Source organism: Necator americanus, chromosome IV (assembly GCF_031761385.1).
Source record: "Necator americanus strain Aroian chromosome IV, whole genome shotgun sequence".
NCBI classification, from domain to species: domain Eukaryota; kingdom Metazoa; phylum Nematoda; class Chromadorea; order Rhabditida; family Ancylostomatidae; genus Necator; species Necator americanus.
Window position 1 is genome coordinate 38,385,865 of NC_087374.1, and position 26,168 is coordinate 38,412,032.

A 26,168-nucleotide genomic window follows, 5' to 3' on the forward strand; every position below is an offset into this window, starting at 1 on the left:
GTTAGGGAGAAGCAGAGGAATCTTTATCTCCTTTATTTATTCTTTACTTCCTCGCTCGTGTTATAAAAAGAAGTAGGGTCGTGCGGTTTCCCTGGGAAATCCTCCCGTGAATTCCTGATTCCAGTCAGGAATGAGTACAATGTAATATTAGCCTACTATATACATGGAGTTATAGCGCTCATAACAAAGCACGAGTGAGAAAAATAAAGGAAATAGTGATAGAAGAAAAACACGGAAATGAAATGGAAGGAAAACAAGGAGATAAAAGAACTTTGGGAGAAAAAAAGAATGATGAGACAGGGTGAGACAAAGAACGAGAAAAAAGTGTAGAGTACGATTCTTCTGGGAAATGCTTCCCTGAATTCCTGATTCCAGTCGGGAATGAGTTCAACGTACGTAGAGTACAGACGTACAGAGTTATAGCGCTCATAACAAAACACGAGTGGAAAAATAAAGAAAGAAAATAGAAATAGAAGGAAAACAAGGGAATGAAATGGAAAGAAAGCTTCCCACACAGAGTTATAGCGCTCATAACAAAACACTGAATGGAACTCGTGTATGAAACAATGCCTCCCCTCGATGGTGGCGATTCTGAAATTTTGGTGGGAGGGGCGGTGTCAACAGTTGAAAACCGGTTCTGTTGATACGTTCACATCTACATATACGAAGGTATAGGTAGGTAGGTATATACGTACATACGAACTGAGTCACGCTACATGCATTCATTAACTACCAGGCCGCTGGCGTATTTGGTCGACAGGTAGCGGGCAAAAAAAAACCGGGTACGCACATGTATCCTCCGAGGAGAAGAATCGCCCCGAGATCATCCCCGGATGGTTGGGCATGTACTGAACCAATAAAATATCCAATAAATATCTTAATAATAGAACAATCCAAACACAATACAGATTAGAAAAGAGAGTAGATCCCAAAATTCTTCAAATTCTGGATAAGGAGGCGCTCCAGCGGAAAAAAAACGCGTCTTGGCTCCATGGGCTGCCATCCAATAAAGATTTGACTTTGATTTTTGGATTTTTTTTTGTATTGGAAAAATTTTGGACAATTAATCATACGGCGGAAATATGTTTCCCCTCGTCTTCCGCACTGGAAATGTTTCTTCAGCAAACGTCGATGTAGCGTCCTGCAGCGAAATTGTGCCGTTGCACCAAGTTTGTTGTTTTATTCAAAAAAATAATATTAGAGAGCAAGATTTCGGAATAAGGAGTGACCGTTGGCTCCGTTTCCATTCGTATTTATCCTTCCAAGGATAAATATATTGGGGAAGAGATCAGAAATCAGATTTATTAAATTTTAATAAAATCCTGGAAATTCCCTCTAACTACATAAACAGTAGTGCAATCGTTTTTCTCCTCTTTTCTGGAGAGATTGAATTCCTCAGCGAACTGTCTCACCCTGTTGGCCAGAAGGAACCAGAAAGGACGTGACATGACAAGGACGGAACGATAAATTAAATAAACTCGTCCACCACAGTACATCTTCTGTGTCACGACTTAAGCATTAGAATCTGACATTGTCTTTTTACGCGGAAGAGTTATGGGAGTCACGTGAAGGTTGTTGCCAGACTTGAGAAAGAGGAAAAAATGAGAACCGATCCAGTCATCCTAGGTTTATGACGCTTCTTCCTTCTTGAATTAAGAGTAGTGTTTTCTCTTATAACTTTTATTTACTGTTACGGTTACTTACTCACGCTCTGTAGAGGATTTTGAGAGTAAAACTTTTATGGCAGACTTGTTGGTGTTTTCAAATAAATAGACAAGGAAATCAATATTTAAAAATCTACGGGGAAAACAACAAAAAAAATCCGACTAACATAAATGGAATGCATGAGGAAAATATATGCATAGAATTACATAAACAAACAATACCAATATAATAAAAAAAGTAAGTATAATAAAAATATATTATAGATAATAATATAATATAATATACAATAAACAGATAAAAAATAATAAAATATAATAACAATAAAAAAATAAAAAATTAACAATGCCTAACACTAACTTTTAGAAAATAAGAAAATCTAAAAGTCATGAGCTGTAATTTAAATTTAAAATTTGTACTTAAGATATGAAGAGAAAAAAAAACGAACGACAATTTATAACAATTCTTCTGAAAATGTAATTTTGATGGGTGATTTGGAATCAGAAACAGATTCTGATTAAGCAGGCCACTTTATTTCTCCGGAAAGAAAAGTAAATGTCCTCTTAATAGGGACCTTGAGACCTGATTTATTTGAATTTCCACAAAAACCATGATTCCGCTGAAAATTCTGCTTTCCTTCTCCTTTTTCTCGCGCTGAAATTCTGCATGATCTGACGACATCTGGGTCACATGTGACCTGATGATTCGTTGTTTTGTGATTGATCTCGGATATGAGGTATGTGATGGATGGAACCGGATGTAACGTCATCACATGTGAGAAGGATTTCGATTTTCTGAATCCTTAAAGGCATCACCCCACGAATCTGAGGTGGTGCAGATCTCGGGTGGAGTATTCGTATACGGGATAGTAAACTATGGAGAGGGGGGTAATTCCGTCCATTTCTTCCTAATTGCCGTAAAAAACGCACCGGAAGATTCGGGGCCGCACAAAGCTGGCGCGCTCCAGTCGAACTCATAGAACAGCTGAAGCCGTATCTTCCGCGCCGTTTTTTACGGCAATTAGGAAGAAATGGACGGAATCACCCTCCTTTCCATAATCTACTATCCCTTATAAGAATAGTCCAGCTGAAATCCGTAAAACCCCAGATTTATGGATTGATGCCTTTAAACCGATGATGGTATTGTATGATGATCAGATGTTTTGTATTTACGACTTTCCTATCTGTGGAATGAAAACATTCTAGAACAGGATTTCGTCCGATTTCTCCCAAAAGAAGAAAGGCCGACAATATTGTTTAATAAAGAATTATAGTTAATTCCTTTTTCTTCTTGATAATACGTCCTCTTGTGGAAAAAAACATCCTAGAACATCCTAGAATTTGGTGGATTTCACCCAGAAAAGACCGCAATATTGCTTAGTGGAGGAATTTTAGATAATTCCTTCTTATTCTTGATTTTACGTCTTTTTAATGTGATTCTTCGTAATTTCGTTGTTTACTCAATTAACAATGCGAATGATAGTTTGAATGAGATATTGGCACAATCTTAAGTGATAAAAAAACTACAGTTGATAACAGTAATTTCAGGCTATTTAATAGTTCAATTTTGAAAAAAAATTGCATACATCTATGCTCAAAACGCTCTACGATGCTCAAAACGACATAGTCATTTAATTCTTTGAGAAAGAAAAGTAACTGAAGACGATTAAATCGTTTCAGTGAGGAACATTATGCTGACAAAATGGGCGGAGTCCTAGAGTCCGCTATTGGTTGGCGCATAAATACTCCGCCTCCATTCGCACTAAATGTGCTATTTTGTCTAATAACAACGCAAAATACCACTTATCAAGATGAAGACAAGAAGAAAAAACGTCCTTCGAAAATTTTTTTATTATCATAAATTTTTGAATTCAGCTGGAAATCCAATGATAGAAAGATCACCGAGGAATATTGAAAGATTTAATTTCTATTTCCTTCAATTTGCTGCAGAATTCCTGCGGTCCTTCCGCAATAGGAGGATATTACTGCAATTCAAGTGATTGAACTTTCTCAAGTTACTCGTGTTATAAATTATTTAGATTTGTTTTTCAAGGAAGAAAATCACCTTACCTGATAGAAAAAAAGTGGGAAAAATCGCTCGCTGTAATTCTTAGTAGGTGTGCGACAGTATAAACGATATCCTAGTGGGATATTAAGTTTAAATTTCTCACAGGTGGAATATATATATATATATATATATATATATATATATATACCTTAGCAACGCTAATTCTAAAAATAAATTAAAAAATCACTATGCGTGCCGGAGACTGAAGATATGCAGATGTGTTTAGCAAGGTAAATAAATAAGACAAAAAGGAAGATAAATAAATAAATAAATGAGATCGGGTAAATTGAATAGGCAGCTTCACAAAAAAAGGTCTTCTGAGAGAACTGGAAACGTTATGTACCAAAATGTGAGAAAATCATAAACATAATAAATAAACATACATAAGCATAAAAGTAATTTTATTAATTTATTGAATTTATTGAGAAAAATGAAGAAATTGAATAAAATTTCTGTGAAAAAAAAGTCCTAAGAGAAGAAGAGAGTGCACTAATTGCAAGCATCTCTATTATCCCTATTGTATGTCCTTGAAAGATCACAGTATCTTATCAACGTTCTACAGTAACGGTCATAAAAGTCACATAGCGAATGTAATAAAAAAAGGAAGTTCAAACAAACAAATATGAGCAGGAGAGTACTACGGGAGCGTCAGGAGAGCTCCCAACTACCTCAGAACGATGAAATTCATGAACTGAGCCCGTGATAGTACTGTATTATGGACACACGCACTGTTATTTTACAAAAGCTATGTGTAATCGCTTAAAGAGCGATGATATGATGGTTTCTGATGACTAGCGGGGAGAAATTTGACATTTTGACTTGCGAAGCTGCGAAACAGAGCACATGAGGAATACGATTCACTGTAACATGAATTTTGTATCGATCCAGAAAACGCTGCGAATTCGAATGCACTCGTGGGAAATGTGCATAAATAAGATGTTCCAGAAAAAAGTGCATTTAAAATTCTGCAGGGAGAGAGAGAGGAAAGGAGAAAAAGTGAAAAGATAAGGAGATAAGATTTCTGGCACTAATCAATCCACTTGGATCCGACATCGTGTTCGCTTCAATTAAGGATCCTTTGAGGTTTACGAGAGCGTGACGAGCCTGTAGAATGACTTGCGGGGATTAACCGACAGATCAGACAAGTCTGATACCAATTCATGGATGTGCTTAATTAACAACTAATAACTTATGGATAACTTATGGAACTGGAGGGCTAAAAGCCTTGGTTGGCACCAAGGCGGAATCGAACCTCCAATCGATCATGCTCCGGCCACAACGAAACCTCTTACCCACTACACTACACCGTCCCTACAGATAATTAGAGAAACCTCAATAAAAATTCAATTCTAAAATTTCAATTCAATTCCAAAAAATTCAATCAATTCAGGCTACAACTCAAGTAAATCGATCAAAAAGCTACGTATTCAACATGCCAAAATTCAAGGACAGTCGCCCTGAATCATTTCAACTCAATTTAATTCAGGAATGCGATGATTGATAAATTCTCGTTGCTAAGCGGATCGGATCGGGAAGAAACAATCCAGCAATCGAAATCTCTGGGTAAACACACTAAGAGGGCAAGCACTTTCCATTCTTTGGTTGTCATTGACTTTTCACGATAAGAGTTCTTTTTTTTCTCGTTTAAACAATTACTGATATGTTTGGACAGTTCAGTGACTGAGTTTGAGGGAAAAAATGTAAGAAAATAACTAAGGATTAATTTGTAGAACATAATAGCTGAACAGAAAGATAAAAATAAAAAAAGTAGAAAAAATAGAAAAAATATATAAATAGAACATAATACAACATGCATAATAGTTGACTATTGCCGGACAGATCCACCCATTTCTTAGGACCACAGAATCCACATTTTTTTTATTTTTCTCTCTTTATACTTTTATCTCTATCTCTTTTCCTCTTTTCTCTCTTTATCTATCTTTTTATGTTCTATTTTCAACTTCTAAAGAGTTTACATTTTCTTAGATTGATGTTCATATGAGCATATGAAAATCCTGCGTCAAAAAAAATCGTCAAAGATTCCATACAGATTTCATTGAAAGTACAAGTGGCATTGTTGGAATGGAATTCAGATTTCAGAAATTCCCCGTAGCGTAAAAAAGTATACGTGGAGCAAGCCGAAAAATACTGTATCAGATTAATTCTACAGTTATATTCGCATAATCTACCGTAACTCTTCCTGGGATTGAGTAACTAAGAAGGTTCCGAATAAATTAAAAGGTTTTTTTTCTTGACAAATGGGATGTTTATCCGTTGATGAATACGTAAATGATTATATCATGTGATAAGTTCTGGTCTCATATTCCTGTAAAGAACGTTTGAAAAATTTCAATTCATAATTACTTTTTATTTTTTATTTTTTTGTTATTTTAATTTTTAATTTGTTTGAAAAATAAGAAAATTTGAAGAAAGCGCTCTTTTTAGTACTAATTATCAGCAGTTCGAGAAGAATGTTTGAGAAGCGAAAAAGAAAAAAAAACGATGGGCTGTTGAACGAAGAATCTAAGGAACGTTATTAGAGAAAGATTCTGGACGTTTCTGCAAATTTGGCACTTTCAGTGGGTCCCATCCATCGGCAGTTCAATCGAGTTCAATTCAGAATTCGAGGTTCGAGGTTTCATGAACACTTATTCTCTCTTACCCCCTCATTTTAAGGAGGAGCCAATGTAAACTGGTATTTTCATCTTCTTAGACAATTCTAGCTTCACTTAATCGAGCCCCGAAAGGAGAAAAGTCTTCTTTGGTTCTGGACGGTTTCGAACTATCGATCGATCGTGCGGTCACAGCCAAAACTCTTATCCATTGCGCTACGCACATCCTGCAAACTACTATAGTACTATTTATTGACACTGGGAGGAAAGTTTGATTTGTTCCAACGGTGAGCCGTCGACCGTTCAGGGAAAATCCTCTTATCCACTCATTACCTATGTCCCATAGTTGTTTTTCACACACGTATAACAGTATTAGTTTGGAAAAAGATCAGAAAACACCGGGAATTTTTACATCCACCGTAAAGTCCCAAAGTAGAAATACGTATCGTAGGAAAAAAATCCATTAAAATTTTCTCTATCGCCAGAATACAAAAGAAACTGGACAATTGACATTTCAGACATTGCAGACATACTAGAAACACATAAATAACACAAAATGTTCATAAATCTGACACATCCGTATGTGATCGTGAATCAGGGCGTTAACATTTCGGAAATCGTTAAATGTGTCATCCTCTAATTAGCATGCTATTGCAGTTAAAATATCACCAACAAGTTCTGGAATACATTAGGGAACCGCAATTGCGTTTCTCTATTCCTTAACAGTGCCTAATTCGATGAATCAATACAAAAATATGTAACAAGACACAGAAAGTTTGATTGCAGGGCTTTGATAGCAGGAACAGACTCGTAAGGGAAGAAAAAAGAAATTGTGGATAAAAAAAATGAAAAGACTATTTTTAAAATAACAGAAAGAGTGGTACAAGAGGCAGGAAGCTCTTTTTTTTCAAATGTGTCGATGTCAGTGTAGTGCAATGGTATGAGGTCAGTAGTTCGTTTGCATGTTCGGCGGTTCGAAGCCGTGCTGGGCTGATGAAGCGTTTCGATCTTCCAGAACGAATAATTGGTATCAGACTTGTTTAAAAGAATAAGCGCACTTGTTTTTTATCTGAAATAACCCTGAAAATCACTGCCTAGGCTACCTTATAGCCTAGGCAGTGATTTTCAGGGTTATTTCAGATTCTAATTTTAAAACGAATGAGTTGGCGCATCCCAAACAGATTAATTAGCGTGATAAGCATATTATTTTCTTATTTTTTCAGTAGTGTAACTTTTTCAGTGCTATTTTTTCGCTTGGTGATGTCTATTTTTATTTTTCTTTTAGTGAAATTCATATAATTACTTATCAGTATTAACACAAACTGAAATGAATAGTGAGAAAATTACACTGTGGAAAATTACACAGAAAAAAACTAAAAAAAAAAGTTAAATTACACTATAGATGTGCCTGCTAATCAATCGATTCGAGCATCCGTAGGAATTTTCCATGGATTTCTCCTTTTCCTTGCGGTCAACGACAACTTTCGTGATCAACACCGTAACCGATCAACACAATCACAACACATACACTAACTATACCGTACAATTCATCTTACTGCTATTGCTATTGCTACGGTTACTGTAACTGTATTGTGGAACTGATCACTTCGCTAAAATTGATACTCATTAGAATCGTTTAGAAAATCTCAATCGTACATGGATCTGCGATCGTACAGAGATGATTCTGAGATCCTGGTGTCCAACAAAGGAGCCATTTTTAAAAAAGGAAAATTTCTGGCGTGTTCCAAAAATGATGAATGAAGGAAGGAAAATTTTCCATTTCCATTGTCAATTTTTCAAAAAGAATTTTTAACTGAATGAATTCACGAATGTTCACTTTACAAATGCCTATCTTCATAAAACAATAATATTTTTTCCCCTGAAAGTCCCTTAATCCCTGGAAGTTGACTGATTGTAAGCAACAACGCTACGATGACACTCCCTTAGGTCGTAAAAGACGCGTGCGTCAAGAATTTTCTCGCTTATCAGCTTTACGCCACATCGTTTCGTCCCTCTACACACATTTCTAATGACTAAACTCGTCGTATTACTAGGTAATATTGTTAATTACAACATTGACCTACTAATTTTATAATCAATCAATCTGCTGAAAAGTTATACAGGAAAAAACCGCGTTGAAAAATCTCACCGGCAAAGAAATAATTGCAGAAAATTTTTCACCAAAGGGCTGTTATTATTGATTGATTTGGATGCAGGCCTGAAATTAAGGAACAAATATTAAGTAGTAATATGATATATATATATCAAATATTCGGAGAATTTCAACTCAATTATTGTGATCATGAAAGAAATTGATCCTACTTCTGTAAATCTTATTTTTTCGAACAATTTGCATCGTACTCTAAAGATTCAGCCTTTAAAGAGCTAGCCTACTATTTTTTTTATTCTCAAAATTTCTTAAAAAAATATTGATAGAATAAAGACTAGTTCGAGATAAATTTATAGTTATTTCTAAGGGAAAAAGGTGAGATTTAGTCAGAAATTGAACTCTTCTCGGATGAATAAAAGATTAAATCTAAATATAATTTTTTTTCCAGGACTATTGACGTTGGTCTCCACACAACAGGTGGAGAACTGTCAAATGACACAGTTCAATCACTGTAATGCTGCTTTACAACAATTCTGGGATATCGAGTAAGGATAAAAGCAATCTACATGTGATAGTTGTCCGGAGGAAGTGATTTTGAATTTTTACCACTAAATTAATTGTCTTTAACGGGAAAATTGTTAGTTTTTTTCGTTATTTATGTTAAGATGTGTGAAATGTCCCACATTTTAGGTAGGAAATCTATAGAAAAGTTAGCATCTTCGAAGTTAGGAAAATAAGCTTACAAAGGTGCCCGGAAACCGTATTTATGGAATAAAGACTTCATTTATAGTACTACAAACATCTGGAACGACGTGAATCAACTGAATCAAGCGTTGATTTCTCTGATGCGACCGCCTTATGGAATAAATAATTATGTAACCATCTGCAAGTCAGTTTATCCCACTGATTATTTACATATTTTCAAATTTTTCTCAAATTCAAATTTCTCTTTTTTTTGCTTGCCAAAATATAAGATTATGTTTCTATTGTGTCCATTTTGATTTTTTTCCTGCAACGGAATTATTCCAAACCCTATTTAACAAAAAAAAATTAATTTTTCACGTTTTTATTTGCAGCAACTCACATAGCTAACAACAGATATGTTCAGCCGTGTGAGTGCGACGCGACGTGTCCGCCTCTACGCGCGGTTCCTCTCCAATCTTTCCCTGCTTGATCCAGACTTTTTCCTTAGATTTTCTTTTTTGATCTGCCTTGTACGAAAAGATTAAAGTTCCATGGCACTCTGGATTTGAATGCAGGCAGTAGCGACTATGAATGGATGCATTCAATGGCCCAGACTCAGAACTTCGATTTTCTACGTTTACAAAAAAAAAATGGCTGCCATAGGCTCTTTAACGAGCTCCTTAACGGGAAGAAGAGACAAATTTTATTCAACATCGGTCAACTTTAGTGGAAACTATTTTCTGTAAATTTAATTAAATAAAATTCCACTGAAGTTTCACTAGAACAGAAAAAATTCTCAAAACGTAGACGATTTTGTTCAATTTTCCATTAAAGTTCGAAGAAAGCAACTAAAACATCGATATGTTAGGAAATATGGACATCTACGAAATGCAAAATCCACTTTCTAAGTAGAATCCATGAATAAACATCCCAAAAATTGTTGAAAAAAACTCCTTTCATTACGTTTTTCCAAGAAAAGGAGGAAAATCCTTACGTTTTAAGTGGGTCTTACCTATTTCCTATGAAAAACAACCCGTAAAACTTAGGAAAAAACAGAACATGATACACTATTATAAGTAATTGAGGGTTCCCCAACAACAAATTTTGAACATATTAATATTAGTCAGTATTTTGGGTCCCATTATAGTGTTCTGTATTTTCAAACATATTTTCTGTTTATCCATAGGTTTTTATGTCATTTTGCTGATTAAATCTCAAGCTTTTGTTATTTCCTTTGTGTGTTTAGCTTTTTAAGGCTTTTTAAATGTTTTTTACAGCACATTTCCTAATGTTTTTTCACAACTTAACGGATAAATCAATACCTATACAATGAACTTGCAGTGGCTTCGCGAATTTTTACTCTTGCCTCGGTCCGGAGAACATCTACTTCTGTCTTGGTCTCGTAGGACAAGTTGGTATGGGGAAATCTCCCCAGGACGCATACGCGTATCAAGGATTGATGGCTGATTGGCAATTCAAATGTGGAACTGGATTTTTCGGTTGGTTGCCAATAACTAAATATATAATAGCACTTACAATCTCGAGTACAAAATTCTGAGAAGTTCGGAAATTCTGGAATAGAAATGAGAAAAGAAAAAAGAAGAAAGGAAGGAGAAATGAGGAGAAAAAAGTAACGAAGGAAGGAAGGAAAGGCCTGGAAAGGATGGAAAGAGGAAGTCCCTATATGCTGTCATTTCACTATTAAACGATGAGGCAAACATTCCTGAAGAACTGTTTTTTTCTCCGGCACCGTTCAGAAAATTCCCTAATTTTAGCCGTCTACGAAAGCCTCACATTTACGTCATGCACTCAAAATACCTACGTGAACTACAATACCGAAATGTCGAACATTCTTAAAGACTACAAGAACAATGTTACTGCCGATTCTGGGAACGCATGCAAGTAGGTCGTAAAAAAATTAAAGTAGTAAAATGTCAAGCTCACAAACGTTTCTTTACTTTATTATTTCTGCGAAAACTGGTCCTCAGCAATTCCTCTTCATGCTCACTAGTTTGGTTTGGCATTTGTCCATTTCCTTACTCGAAAGAAGGAAAAAAATCTGAATTTTAATCTTAAAGAAAGGGAATGATGGATTAAAATGAATGATTACAAATTTCTGAGGGGATTTATGAAAATCAAACGAGTATAATTGTTAAGTTAATTGACTAGAATTTTTGTATTTTAAAATCTTCGCAATATAATAAATAAAATAACAAAAAAATTAAATAATTTAAATTTCATTCCCACTATTTTCTTCCAAAAAACCAGTTATTGTCATTATTATTTCTTCACTATTATTATTACTTTGTCTTAGATACGCTCAAAACCTGATGAATTCGTATGGGACCATTTATCGCAACGGAGCATGCCGAGCCACGAACCCCGTGAGTTTCAATTCACTCACTCACCTGAATTCTTCTGTACTACATACTATATACAGTATTTTCGTTCTAGGACGACGGTCAATGGTATGGTTGTGAATCTGGACGTGAATACACAAATGCTCAATTCAGACATTGTCAACATTCCACTAAATGTTAACTGAGGTTCTGCCGCTTACACATTCTTCTACTGCGAAAACTAAAGTATCCATAACTGCTTATGTTTACCTGGATGACCGCAACGCATCCGCTGGAATTCACTCACCTACAATTCATATTTCAGCTATTCAACATGGCGCTGCGAAGATGCGGCAAGCAGCAGTGGATTCCGTAGACCATATCCTATTCCTATCGATATTCAAATTTATATTTAAATGTTTAAATTTCTTCCTTGATAAATTTTATGAATTGAATAAAGTACCTGGCTTATCAATTCGTTTTTCAATCAATTCTTATATGGGTCCCACCATTTTGGCTGCGATTCGGGATCGCTGAGGTTTTTATGAGCGTGTATTGGCCTATGCAATAATTTGCAGTTGGACCCAATATATCAAATTAGTGTTTTATCCTTCCAAACAAGTCTGGTACCGATTTTTATTTACCTCAGAAGGTTGAAACGCTTGATTTGCTCCAGGGAGCTTTCAAACCGTTGATGGTGGAGTCACTTTCGTGCCTCTTATCGACTGCCTTACACCCGTCCTTACTTGGCCAACAGTCAGAACTCACTTTGAACCACATTTATAGTCGATGTCTAAATTTTTCGCCTCGGTGACTGCGACGCGTCCACCGCTGTAGCGCGCTTCCTCTCTTTGGCACACGCTTTGTCCTCTGTCGTATCCCAACCAGATTAGTATCATTGATGTCGCAGCGAAGAATTTTCGTGTGCACTGTTCCATCTCATGGTCTAACTAGTAATTTTGAGTTTTTGTTGAACAGTTACTCTCAAAACAAGTGGCTCGTATCCAAACTTCAAGTGAGGCTATATAAACACAGCTTTGGGACACAGGATGCCAAGTAGAGGATGAAGTAAAACATGTTGACTAATATAATATTTTAAGCTAATTTAAAGTCATCACCCCACAAATCTGAAGTGATACGGATTTCAGGTGGGTTATGCCTGTATGGGATCGTAGATTATGGAGAGAAGGGTGATTCCGTCCATTTCTTCCTAATTGCCGTAAACAACGGCCCGGAAGATGCAGTGCGTGCACAGGGTTGGCGCGCTCCAACCGAACTCGTTGTAGAAAATAGCGCCCCGAGACGCTCGAAGCCGCATCTTCCAGGTTTTTCAAGGCAATCAGCAAAAATGGACGGAATCAACTTCCTCCACATCTTCCAATCTACGACGCTGTATAGGCATAACCCACCTGAATCCCATACCATCCCAGATTCGTGGGGTGATGCCTTTAATATGCCCATTTCCATTGCGCAGACAGAGCGCAGACTACCGGAACCCCAATGAGAAGTGCTATCCTCGGAGACACAGACGGCGGAAAGAGCAGAATACGCACGCGCGCGACTGCCCCGTTTTCCGAAACACGTGAAAATAAACTTTATTTTGAAATCAATGAGAACAAATGAAAAATTGACAATTAGTTGTTCATCCATGCTCCTTCAACTTTTGTGATTTTTCCGTCAACCATTCCCATGTAATCAGGGATTTTGTAGAAGTGAACACCATTTTCAACCTGAAATTACCAGAAAAAAATCACTTGGATTGCAAAAGGGAAGAGCTTAAACCGATATGCGACCCAAAGCACAACGACAGCAACGATTTCCGTGAATACAAAAAATTTTTTTATGAGCCGTTGAAAATTATTGGGACTGCATTCTACTGTAGCTCATAGGTATAGTCTTGAAAATAAAAAAAAAGTATTGTAAAATAAAATATTTTGTCATTCTCAACTTTTAAAGATAAGAGTTGTGGAAGTTCTCTCAAATTCTCTTACGGCAAACATTTTTTTTTGAGATTTCACTGATATGCACACTTTAAGTTCTGGTTGCAAGAAAATTTTCACCTACATATTACAAGCTCGAGGAAATGAAAAAAGTGTGGCCTTTGTAACTGCATAAATTCGTCTAAATATGATAAAAAAAAGCAAGTTTTTCTGGAAAAAGAGGATAGCTGACCTTATGATGGGTTTCCAAATGACTTTCCAACAGTGCAGATTGTCGTTGAACTAAAAATTCAATAATTACCATGATTGTCATGGTACATTCTGAGAATTTCACACTGTATATTATTATTTTATTTTATGGCGTAAAATACTGCTGACTTATTTTTATGATCATCTAAAAAAATTCAAATCACTCCGGATCTGAACTAACCGTCACAAGTGTATCCACAATTGGGGAATTGATTGAGAGAGAACACACGGTTCGCTTCGCATGCCCACCAAACATCAGCGGCCCCGGCTCTACGGCAGTCAGGTGAAGGGATTTGACCGCCGCCGTTGAACGGGGCCGACCAACAGTTCATCAGATTTTTCACATATCTGACATAAAGAAAGACGTATATAGGTTTGAATGAATGAATGAGTGGATGAACGAATAAATGAATGAATGAATGAATGAATGAATGAATGAATGAATGAATGAATGAATGAATGAATGAATGAATGAATGAATGAATGAATGAACGATTGGATGAATGAATGACTGAGTAAGGGAATGAATGAATGAATGAATGAATGAATGAATGAATGAATGAATGAATGAATGAATGAATGAGTGAATGAATGAGGGAATGAATGGACCAACGGATGAATGAGTGTGTGAACGGAGGAATGGGTGAGAGAATGAGCTTGTGAGTGGATGAACGAACGAATGAATGAACGAGTGAATGAATGAGTGAATAAATAAATTATTATACAAGCGGATGAATGAATGAGTGAACGGACAAACGGTTGAACGAATTGACGAGTGATTGGATGAGAGAAAGAGTTTATGAGTGGATAGATAAATGAAGTGAATGAAATGAAATGAACAGATTGGTGAATAAGTGAATGGATGAATGAATGAATGGACGGACGAATGGGAGAATGAATGAATGAATAGAAAAGCGTTCGAATAAATATGGAACAACATACTTGCAACCATAATTGTAATCATACGTAATTGATGACATATACGTCGTAACGCAAGCTTGTAAATAATTCTGATATCCATTGATGATCAATTGTGCACAAGAAAGTCCTTCATGAAGCAGTACTAAAAAATTACAATGAGAAACAATTTTAAAGTCAGGGCAGAAAGCTGGATCAGGGGTTGCTCTGGAATTCCTTAATCGTGAAAAAACGCGCTCCTTTCGCTGCACTGAGAAGAGTCCTTCAAAATGGCCGGGTCTCATTGAACCGTGATTCCTGATCGTGATCTATGGCAGATTTTACAGTCTACTCCTTTGGGATTTCCTCCATGTTTCCAAAAATAGACGTGAAGATTTCCAGAGCCCCTAAACTCTTCTCTGAGGTCTTATGTGTCTATTTAATTGCGTTTGCTATCCCCATCATCACTAGTTTCATGCCGTTTCGGCAGCCACCTTGAAAATCCGCAAATTAAGAAACATCTCCCATTTCGTTTTTCTTTTAAATGATTAAAAGTTGCAGTTTCTAAAACTTTTCTTTCTAGTTCCCAAAGTATGGCACCACGCTTTCAATCCAAATCAAAATTTTCCATTACTACAGAAATCTAAAAGCAGGGATGAGTAAGGGCTCCGGATTTCGTTAAAGAAGATGATCCTACCATTAAGTCCTGGTCCACAGTTGAATTGATACATAGCTAGAGTACCATCGATAGCAAACGCCTGAAATAAAGAGATTTCGGGGATTTGAAGTACAATATCCTTAGAAAAAGCAATATTTCCCGCTGCTTGATCAAACAAAGAGAGCAGAGTCTTTTTTAAATGAAAATCTGGATGCTAGTGGATTTTACCAGCTCGTCCTGAGCTGGTGAGAACGAGACTAAGTGTTATTCTTATATCGCGATGTGAAATTTTGTTTGTTTGTTGTTTGTTTATTCACAAAATTTTTCCAATAGGGCAAAAAATTTTAAATTTGTTCATTCACAAATCTTCATTAGATTATACGTTAGTGAGATCAAAAAATATATCCAAAAAGAAAAAAACATGCGCAGTTTGCAAACAAATATCCGTTATCTCTAATATGACCAGATTATTGAAATGAACTAAGTAGCTCTCAGATTTTTTAAAAATAGTTAATGAAGTCAGTAAAGTTCAAATAGTCGTTTGTGAATTTAGTTCATATATTCTGTTCCAGCTCTGTTTCATCTTGTTTTTTTTTGTTTTTTTTTTGTTTTATGGCACACCTGCAGGTGTTTTCAATAAATAAATAAACAATAGATAAATATTTGTTTTAAAAAACAATTCTAAAAAAGATCAATAAAGGTTTGTTGAAAGTGGTTGGAAATCTGCTACAAAAGAGGTGATATTCCGCCGGATCAGTGATTAATTTACGTATTACGGTAGCAATTTTATTATTACTATCATAACTGATTTCGTATTACGGTAGTAATTGTACTCTTTAAAATTAAGATTAAACCAAGCTTACATTGTTCAAATCAGTTTGTCCGACAAGATTTTGAATGGCGAAACATCCACGATCCTGACCCATACATCCATTGAAAAACTCTAGTTGGCTAAAATATTACAGTAACTATTACTAGAAATAAATACTACCTGTTTATTATTGATTGGGGAAATTTTATTAAAAGAAGCATACTTGCACACATTCAGCATATTTGTTGTGCTTCCCGGTGTTAGACCCCATTTATAGAGGAACCAATTGTACAGGACAGTGTAATCCTGAAGAAAAACCCATGGGTTATTGATTTTCAATCCAATCAAGTCTGATTTTCATCACAGATCTAATCATACGTCAAGAGCTCTGTATTGTTCCAGAATTTCGAGTGAAAGTAATGTTTTCCATCGGATATACCGCAAAAAATCGATAATTTTGTCAAACCTTGAACATTTGTCCTGACATCGTGTCATTTAGTCCTACTCCTGACGACAGCATTGCTTGACAGTACTGGAATTGAGTGGTTCGGCATGTCAAATCCTGGCCGAGCACCAGAGAAACTGAAATATGAAGATTTTTCTCGAAATTCAAAGCGATTGTTATCGAATTAACTGTCTTTACTTCAATTGTAGTTAAGATTACCTAAAGTTAGGAGTATTAAGTGACGCATGACGACAGAGTTCGAAGTTACGACCATATGGGTGTTTCCATCGTTATCACCGAGCCATAAAATTCCTAGCTGCATTAAAGGAGCGTGGAAACTTCGGCATAACCACCAACTATGGGAAATTCTGATTTATCAGAGCTAATTAGTACCAAATCATCAAACCCGTATCGTCTTATGATGCTAAAGGGTAATATGATCGCGAGTATTTTGTTTGTATGTAATTAATTGTTGTATTTTGATCATGGGTGGGCATAGTGCAGTCGATAAGAAGTTCCGCTGTGTCTGCACGACCGATTCCATCGGTGGTTCGAATCCGCCCAAGTGCCAACCAAACCTTTTATCCCTCCGGGTTCGATAAACTACTTCTAAACTTGACTGGTGGATAAAAACACTGACTTGGCACATCGGCTAACCACCGCAAGTCATTGTTATTAGGCTAGTTACACATTCGTAAATCTCTAACGATTCTGAATTGAAGGTAAGGAAAGGAAAAAGTGGCGCATCGCAAGCGGATTGATTAACGTCAATTGCTTTATCCTTGTATCTTTCATTTTATTCTCTCTTCCCAGCTCTCTGCAGAAGATTAGACTCTTTTTCTGGAATGTCTTACATATGCACTCTTCCTTTGACACATGAATTCGCAGCGCTTCTGGATCCACACAAAATTGATGTTACAGTGCACGGTTATGTTGATCATACCAAGAGAAATGATGGGAAATACTATGACAAATTACTGCGGAGAAAGATGCGGCAAAATATCTTTAAAGGCATCACCCCACGAATATGAGGTGGCACGGATTTCAGGTGGAGTATTCACATACTGGATGGGAGACTATGGAGAGGGGGGTGATTCCGTCCACTTCTTCCTAATTGCCGTAAAAAAAAGCCCGGAAGATACGGCTTCAGGCGTTTTGGGCACTATTTTGTACAGGGAGTTCGATTGGAGCGCGCCAGCCTTGTGCGGTGCCGCATCTTCCGGGCCGTTTTTTGCGGCAATTGGGAAGAAATGGACGGAATCACCCCCTCTCCATAGTCTCCCATCCCGCATACGAATACTGCACCTAAAATCTGCACCACCTCAGATTCGTGGGGTGATGCCTTTAAGCAACGTCCGCTCCGGGATATTCAACGTCTGACCTACTGATGGTGAGGATCAGGGGTTTTTCGCGCGGCAGAGGCGATGTCAATAACGTCACACAATGCCTTTGCAGTAGATCCCCGTTCTTGCAACTCTATTAATTTATTCCCAATTATTCAATTATTTTCTGCGATAGAGCTATATTAAACTCTATATTCCCACTAAACAATTAGGTCCGGTCCTGTCACAGTTTTTTTTTTCGGGGCTTTTTTGATCTGGTTATATTAGAAGTGAGTTTCGCCATCGACTTGTTCTGAAACTGTAAGTGTTATTGAACTGTAACTAATTAAACTGTGTTAGAACTGTGTGCCCTATTTTGCCGAGCTATCGATTTTCAATTTTAGCAAAAAAAAATCAAGAAGAATACATTCCTTGAAAACATTTCACATTTGGAAACGTTTTCAGGGCAGCCCTAATCCTGGGGCAGGCCACTCCATTGTCGTTCCTTGTTTTTGTTGCCTGATGCATGTTCACTGCGTCACTTTTCATTGCAAGCAGTATCTCTCCGGATAGCTCTCACTTCTCATCCTCGTTCAAACTTGATCTTGTGCCTAATCGAATCTCAGAAACATCTGAGATAAGCGTAGGTGTCTTAAAATAAAAGAGAGGAACTTTAGCTGGTTAAATGACTCACCATCCAAATCATTGTGGGTTTCGATATGTGTGATCTCTGGACCTTTTCCGATCTTTTGGAGAACTAGTCTCATGATTGAAATTTTGGACTTTTGGTGAACATTGGGAAAGTAAGATGCACTATTGATTTTTGATGAGCTGTGCACGAGGTTGTTAATTGATTTTAGGTTCAATCCACATTCTAAACGACCGAAGCTCTTCAAAACTAAACAGACACACTTTGAGCAGACTCCTTCAATCACTGCGTGACTTAGCTACTACAATAAATGGTCACCTTGGATTAGAGGACCCTTGTAGTGACCGCTGACTGATCGATCGAAAACGGTTGCCCACTAATGCACCACTTGAAGAATTAGTGGAGTGCCTGAACCAGATTAACACCTTAGCAATAGGAACACATTGAAGAGATGAAAAAAATTACTTTTATGTCAGAAATATTAGGCTTGTCATGTACTACAAATTTTTGTTTCACAATCTTCGTACCTCGAAACATTCGAATTCTTTCATTCATTCTTCGTCAAACCCGTCGACGAGGAATCGAAGACACAGTGAGAAAATTCAAAGAAGAAAGTGGATCTAGTATTTGGGAAGGTTTCACTGATCGCTACGATGTGACCATCAATCAATTATGCTGATCATCCTATCTTCAAAGCAACGATAAAGAGGCTGGTATTCTCGAATACAAAGCTGTAGAATGTGAACGTTTAATGTTCCATTGTTTTGATTTTTTTCCTTTCCTTTGCACTCTTTGTTTCACCTTTGGTATACATACAGTAATTATAAGCGCACTAATTGTGTTTGGTTTTTCTTGTGGATTCTCCCTCTGCAAAGATATTTTGCTTCTGTTTCTTCTCTTTGCGCAGACATTCTATGGACTGGATTGGTGAATGTAGGTTCTTCCATGAACAGCTAATTCATATGTTCTCTGCTCTATACGTTCCGATAAATTTCCATAATTATTTGTGATATTTTTGGAAATTTGTAACAAAACATAATATAATGCCATAATATAATGTTATTATCGCGAATAAATTTATAAATCAACTATAAAAAGGAAAGACAATGCCTTTTCTTCCTCTGGCTTTTTTGGCCTCGTATTGTTGTGATGTTATGTATTGTTTCCTCTATTCCACCATCACCATTTTAATAGTCACGAATCTTTTGTTTCATTACGTGCTCTGAGAGTGTGTTTTACCCACTCTATTTCCTTCCTGTATCCCCTACTTCTTCAGTTCCATTTCTTTTACCATTATTGATCAAATGCGACCTTTCCATCCTGCCCATCTCAGTGTTTTCGTCGACCACAATATCGATAAATGGCGCGATCAAGGAATAAAGATCATTGCTGTAAGTCCCGACCGTGCAAACGAAAAAAAAATGACCGAATGAGTAGCTTTCGAAGGAAGCTTGTCAATTACAGAAATAAAACCAATGCTAATGTGAATACTCAAGACCCTGAATTCGGTACTTTCTCTGCAGGTGAGAACATAGACTTTGTTCTTCAAAGACCTAGCGAATCGACAAGAGAGGATGTTGTCGTGGTCTCCGGTGTGTCAGTATCAGATCGCAATTTGTTATAAACAAAAAACTCGTGATGAACATGAAAACAACGTTGCTGTTACCCTTAAAATCTCTCCCTTGTTTTTGAGTCGTAGCTCTGAGAGTGGTTCGATACTGTTTTTTTTTTCTGCATGAGTGCTGGTCAGTTCCGTTTCTTTTATATTCAGCAATACAAAATTTGGAGTTTTACTGAGGAAATTATTTATGGACAACCCATGACATAAAGAAAATACAATTATATTACAATTCCCGGGATTTATGTTGATCACAACGATTGTGACGAAGTTTTCTTTCCCAACTTTTCTTGTGAATGAAGCATGTCCTCATCCGCAAAATGCTGCATGGCCATCGCTCTTGCATGGACAGACGTCGTTGATCGTTAACATGTATTCACAGCATTTATCTTAGTTATTTTTATGTATAACGGAAAGTATCATAAATCTTAAAGATTTGATCGAGTCCCATTGACCTCACGAGCTCGCACACGCCAAATATCCTGTAAAACAATCACTATAAAGAATATACGGAAGAAAATGCAACTTGGAAAAAAAAGCTGTTGAGGTAAACTCACGGCGTAATCAACTTGCATGTCATCAGCGTCCGCTCCTTGTTTTAGAATTCGTTTCTTGAGAATATCGATTATTTCTTTGGACATTTCCTACAACAATACTGGTGTTAACCAGCGTCTTAACAAGGGTCAAGCGTGTACTTGTTGCACGATCTTTTCGAAGACGGCTACCCCTTTTCCCTCACCCTCTCAAATACTAAATACTAAATGTTTAACATTTAAAGGCATCACCCCACGAATCTGGAGTGGTACGGATTTCCGGTGGAGTATTCGTATACGGGATCGTAGTTTAGGTGGAGAGGATGTGATTCCGTCCATTTCTTCCTAATTGCCGTAAAAAATGGCCCTGAAGATCTTCAGGCGTTCCTACGCACTATTTTGTACAGGGAGTTCGACTGGAGGGTGCCAGCCTTGTGTGGCGCCGCATCTTCCGGGCCGTTTTTTACAGCAATAGAATAATCCACCTGAAATCTGCGCCACCTCAGATTCGTGGGGTGATGCCTTTAAATTAAATATAACGAACAAAACTTTTGCAAATAAATAGAAAACTATCAAATAAATTGAAATAAAGGTGACGTTAAATTGTTCGGTATTGGGTTTTCTTCGTGTGCCACGTCGTTGCTGGACCACGAACAGCGCCGAAATTTATTGTCTCAAACTTGGGTATTTGAACCAAATTAAATTTTCAATACAAAAAACTGAAATTATATGGTTAAGTGAATAAGGGGCGAGGTGAAACAAAACAGCAATTGAGTGAATTGACCATACAACAAGTACAAAAAAGCGCAGCGTAGTAACAGCTTAGCAAAGGACAGAGTGAACCAAAATGACAATCCGGGTTTTAAAAAGGAAGCGTTGAAGCGAAGATAAAAAAAAAACTCTGGAAAAGCGCAGCGCCAGGACCAAACTGGAGCAGTACTGGCGTGCAGAGAAAGAAGAAGCTGAGACCACGGGTCGTGCGAAATTTCACAAAGGACCTTCTTCATGGATGCGCTAGGAGATAATTCCTACAGAAGCATTCAAGTCGACAACATTACATTTCCTCTGCATTGTACATTACAAAAGGTTACAAGTTGTCAAGGTCCACGAGATCGCATCCGCGATATGATGTAATATAATGAACAAGGGGTAAGACAAAATCAGATTAATAAACCAAAATTAACGGCATTTACGTAGCTTTTGGCGAGGTTTTAGCGATTAAGACTGAGCCTTGTAGGGAGTAGGTGCAGTATGTACTATTGTGGATTTTGGCACAATGAATGAACAAATAACAACAACAACAACAACAAATGAACAGGGATACATTTGTGCAAAGAAAACCTAGAAAGGCAGCTAAGGGTGAATTTTGTAGAGGAACGTTTGCGATTTTTTTGATGGGTGCAGCGAAGTCGGTAAGAGGTTTAGCTGCGACTGCAGAGTCAACGCTTTGAAACATCTCTAGAGATACGTAAGCCTTTCATTATACAGTGGTTTGTAAATTAGTACCAGAATAAGTAATAGATTATTCTGGTGGTGTGTGAGGAGGAGGGGGGAGGGGATAATAATACTGGATTTATCCTTCTGCTGTCCCTTACATGTCATTGTTTCATGAAGCTCAAATGTCTCAAATGATTCTCTCTTCTCTCTCTTTTTTTTTCTCCAGTACAAATATTAATATTTTTTATGATAAGATTGCACGAATGACATTGCGAATATAAATTGCCGCGGCCAGAAAAATATATGTAGGTTGAAAGGTCAGAAAAAGATAGAGGGAGAAGAAAAATTTTCGATTAGATCTCTTACCTCTTGAGTTGTGTTCTTCACATCAATATAACGACATAGATCATCATTGGCGTAGTGGCACGAGATTGCTTTACGGAATCCTTTAATTGAGAATTTAAGTTCACAACACATGGCGGCTTAAAAAATCTACAAGCGAAACTATTATTTTGCTTCATTTTTGTTTCACTTAAATAAGGATATTCTGGAAACCATAAATTGCACAAATAAATCGAGCACTAAGAAACCTTTACCAACCCTAATGAGCGCCCCAGCGCCTTTCTTTTTTCGTTCCGTTTTCTTTAATTCTTCGTTTAGGGTGTGCTTTGCTAAGTGTTAGACCAGCAAATCTCAAGTGGTTGAGGAGAGTAATTTTTCTTTTTCAAAAATCATGAGTTAATCCCTATTTTAGTGTGTTCTCTACGCAATTGAACCTCCTTTTTTCAAAATAAATAAATAAATAAATAAAACTGCGACTGCGTGTGACTTCACAGGAATAGAAGAGCACCGGAATGTCTGGTTTGGAGAATGTTCCCTGGCCGTTTTGTTCATGATGCTGTCCACCAACATTTACACCCAGTAAACAAAATCACGTACCCTCAGTTCTGTTGGCACCGGAACCGTGAATAAGTATAGGATGGAAGAACACCGTGTCACCAGCTTCCATTTCAACGTGTAGTCTTGGAGTCGACGGATCGTAGTCCTGGATACCATGGTACGCTTTGTTCACACCTCCCTGAATTGTAGATTTTATGAACAAGGAACGTTTATATAAAATAATCGCGATAAAACTAATAAGATAATAAAATTATAAATCGTAATAAAATTAGTTTAAATTTAAAAAATGATATTGATATTATTAAAAATACTACGTATTAAATATATATATATATATATATATATATATATATATATATATATATATATATGTATATGTATATATGTATATATTAAAAAATGTGCTGAAAAATAAATAATATTTTTCACCTCCCATTTAGGATACTCATGAGGCAGGAGGACACCTTTGTGACTGCCCGGCACCACAACTAAGCAACCATTCGCTCTGTTCACTCTTTCCATAGCGGTCCAAGCGCAGCAAATAAAGTCCGCTGGTCGGAAAGGAAAATAATGTAGATCCTGGTGCAATGGATGGCGTGAGGTCAGTTTTCCTGTAAATAATACTTCGGAAAATTTGAATTTCAATTTTGAGGAGGCTAATGAAGCGTGAAAAAGTGGAAATATGCAAAATATTTTCTAAATATAGAAAATATATACAAAAATGAAAATATTGATGGCAGCTGTTACCGCTATCAGGTGGTTTATTTATTAACATGGTGTGCATTGCCAACAAATTGGAGTTCTTCGTCCCGATAAGGTCCTTAACGACGTCAACCACCTAGAAGAGCTTTCTCTGCATATCCTAGAACTGAAATCACTCAAGTGAGAAGATTTTTAACGACTCACTCCTTTATACTGACAATAATCGAATAGTACTGGATCATCCTGAAAATCCTGGACCTTGGTGATTGCTTTCTCACCGCTAACAAACTCCGATTTAGCAATGGTCACATCTCTCATCACTGTCATATTTGGTGGCACTTCTTTTCCTTGGCAAAGATCCTTGAAATGAGATAAATAGTTTCACACGGTTGCTTCTTGAAGGAACATTTTTCCTCACCCTGAATCTATCTTTCAAGCGTTCCAACTCATAGTTGGGGACACAATTTCTGATTAGCAAAAATCCATTTTTTTCGTAGAATTGTTTTTGTTCCTTGGATAAAACTGTACCATCTTCTTCCCAATGCAGCACTCCTTCACCAATAGTCGACATCTGATGAGATTTCCAGAAAAATTCCTGCAAAGCGAATAAAGGAGAACAAAAGCTGATGGAACCGTTACTGTACGTGACTACGATATCAGTAATTGAGCACAAAACTGGTTAATTTGTTCTCTAGGTCATTTGTATGATGTCTTCGGGGCAGATCAGCGGCTCACAACGGGAACTGAGGCATTTTTTTGGGATCGAAAACAGAAAGAAAAAATAGAAAAGAGAATTGCATAGGATATGGCCCATATATAACGCGCCCATTGGTTATAAGACTTAGAAAACTCGGAGAAATCCAGAGAAATCTTGAGATTCACAGAAAACAAATGTCTAAGACGCTGAGAAAGCAGCCAGCTTTTACGTGGTGATTTTGTCTCGAGGTTGTTTATGATAAAACTACACCGTCCGATAAAGCAAGAGCACAACGATTCACGCACCGCGTGTTGATGAAATGAAATTTCTCAAGATCTGTCTGAGTTTTTCTTTGTCTTAACCTTGTTTCGACTTGATGCCTTCAGATTAGAGGATTCGAGGAAAATGATCGTTATTAAGGACTGCGTAGGGTTAAGATGAAAAAAAAATCTTTAAAAAAAAAAGAACCCGGCTGCGGAACGAAAAAAAAATAGGAGCAATCAAAAACTTTCTGGAATAAAATCTATAGTTTTTCGGCGGATATCGCTTTGAATTAAAAGAAAAAAAATGTTTAATGACACGAAAGAAACCTTAATAGCCGTTGAAATTAACGATTGAATAAAATGGTACTACGAGAGAACGAGTTTTAGGCATGTGTGATATGATAGCGATAAGAACAGCAAACGAGAACCGGAATGAATGAAGATGACCCAGAGAAATAAGATTCTTCAACGTGGGGTTGGTTTGAGTAAAGAAAAGACAAAGAAAATGTGGTTAAAGGGAGCCTATCACGATTTTGGCGAAGGATGGGACCTTTAGCGAAAGCATAGAGTTTGGGTAGTAGATGGCGGAACTCTGCTTGGTTCCGCAAATAGTTCCTTGATCGTCATTTAAAAAAAAAACTACGTGTAAAAAGTCTGTAAAAGTTTTTTTTTTTTAACAAAGATTTCAGTTGCAACACTCTATCCTTGCGCACGCGCCGCGTCCAAGTGCGAGCGGTCGAAGATCAACGATTGCTTCTTGCCAGAAAATTCATGTGAAACCAGTGAATAAGCTTTTGAAGGAACCCGGAAGTGTACATAGAGGCGCATTCTTGCGTAACTCGTAAAAACTAAGGCGGTTCTCACGCCGTTTTTTTTACGACGATTAAGGAGAGATGAACGGAACCACGCTGCCTTCCGCAATCTGCTACCCGAACTTTACGCTTTCGCAATGGGTTCCGTTTCGGGTCCACAAAAGAGATCGCTACGTGAACTGAAGGCCATTTCGAAAATAAATAGGCTTAACAACTGTTTGGAAAATTGGAAAAAACGTTGGCATCAGTGTATTTTGTCGAAGGAGGATTACTTTTTTGGGGACGAAATAGATTTCGAAGATTAAATAAAGATTATAAAATCTATAAATAAAATCACTTTTCAATTCGGTCACAATAGGATATGTATACTTATGAGGAGGAAAGACGTGATGTTGCTTCCAGTAGTTCAGCTTTGGGCGTTCGAAAACTTATCCACAAGCTCCATTGATTGAAAGCTGGATAATAATTTATTTTTAATAATACTTCTAATTTTAGCTTACTTAATTTATTTTAATTTATTTCTAATTTTTTAAATGATAGATAACATTCTTTTCATGGTAACTGTCGTTTCTGCTGTTTCCATTTTCTAATCTACTTTTTCTTTTCCAGACTAACATCTTGGAGAGTGCATTTTTTAGGATGTTGTTGGGTGTCAGAAGAAGTTTCTTTACTTTTAACGCACACATCGTGGATACTAGTTTTTCAAACCAAACCTTATTTCTTTATTTCCTTCTCAAAACTTAATGAAAAGTCTAAAGATA

The 26,168-nt window shown here is 36.9% G+C and overlaps 2 protein-coding genes across 5 annotated transcripts; one reads left to right on the top strand and one right to left on the bottom strand.

Annotated features, from left to right (window-relative positions):
* Positions 1 to 8,370: 8,370 nt before the first annotated feature.
* On the top strand, positions 8,371 to 11,676 carry RB195_003980 (uncharacterized protein; the record flags this gene model as incomplete). 2 transcript variants are annotated; one of them, XM_064201877.1, is made up of 8 exons in its annotated part: positions 8,371 to 8,395; positions 8,900 to 8,996; positions 9,242 to 9,340; positions 10,477 to 10,634; positions 10,911 to 10,935; positions 10,995 to 11,037; positions 11,450 to 11,519; positions 11,590 to 11,615. In XM_064201877.1, 8 exons carry the CDS (start codon positions 8,371 to 8,373, stop codon positions 11,613 to 11,615), a joined length of 543 nt encoding a protein of 180 aa, XP_064057758.1. The 2 variants fall into 2 exon arrangements, with proteins under 2 accessions (XP_064057758.1, XP_064057757.1); XM_064201876.1 differs by having other exon boundaries at positions 10,911 to 11,037; positions 11,590 to 11,676.
* Positions 11,677 to 13,108: 1,432 nt separating this feature from the next.
* On the bottom strand, positions 13,109 to 24,206 carry RB195_003981 (uncharacterized protein; the record flags this gene model as incomplete). 3 transcript variants are annotated; one of them, XM_064201878.1, is made up of 16 exons in its annotated part: positions 13,109 to 13,204; positions 13,647 to 13,696; positions 13,845 to 14,011; positions 14,606 to 14,726; positions 15,258 to 15,318; positions 16,082 to 16,169; positions 16,253 to 16,335; positions 16,496 to 16,611; positions 16,694 to 16,790; positions 20,621 to 20,707; positions 22,400 to 22,479; positions 22,973 to 23,111; positions 23,363 to 23,544; positions 23,681 to 23,771; positions 23,840 to 23,995; positions 24,054 to 24,206. In XM_064201878.1, the coding sequence occupies 16 exons, from the start codon at positions 24,204 to 24,206 to the stop codon at positions 13,109 to 13,111; spliced, it is 1,767 nt and encodes a 588-aa protein (XP_064057759.1). The 3 variants fall into 3 exon arrangements, with proteins under 3 accessions (XP_064057759.1, XP_064057760.1, XP_064057761.1); XM_064201880.1 differs by lacking the exon at positions 16,694 to 16,790 and adding an exon at positions 18,764 to 18,821; XM_064201879.1 differs by lacking the exons at positions 20,621 to 20,707; positions 22,400 to 22,479; positions 22,973 to 23,111; ... (2 more) ...; positions 23,840 to 23,995; positions 24,054 to 24,206 and having other exon boundaries at positions 16,694 to 16,748.
* Between the last annotated feature and the right edge of the window lie 1,962 nt (positions 24,207 to 26,168).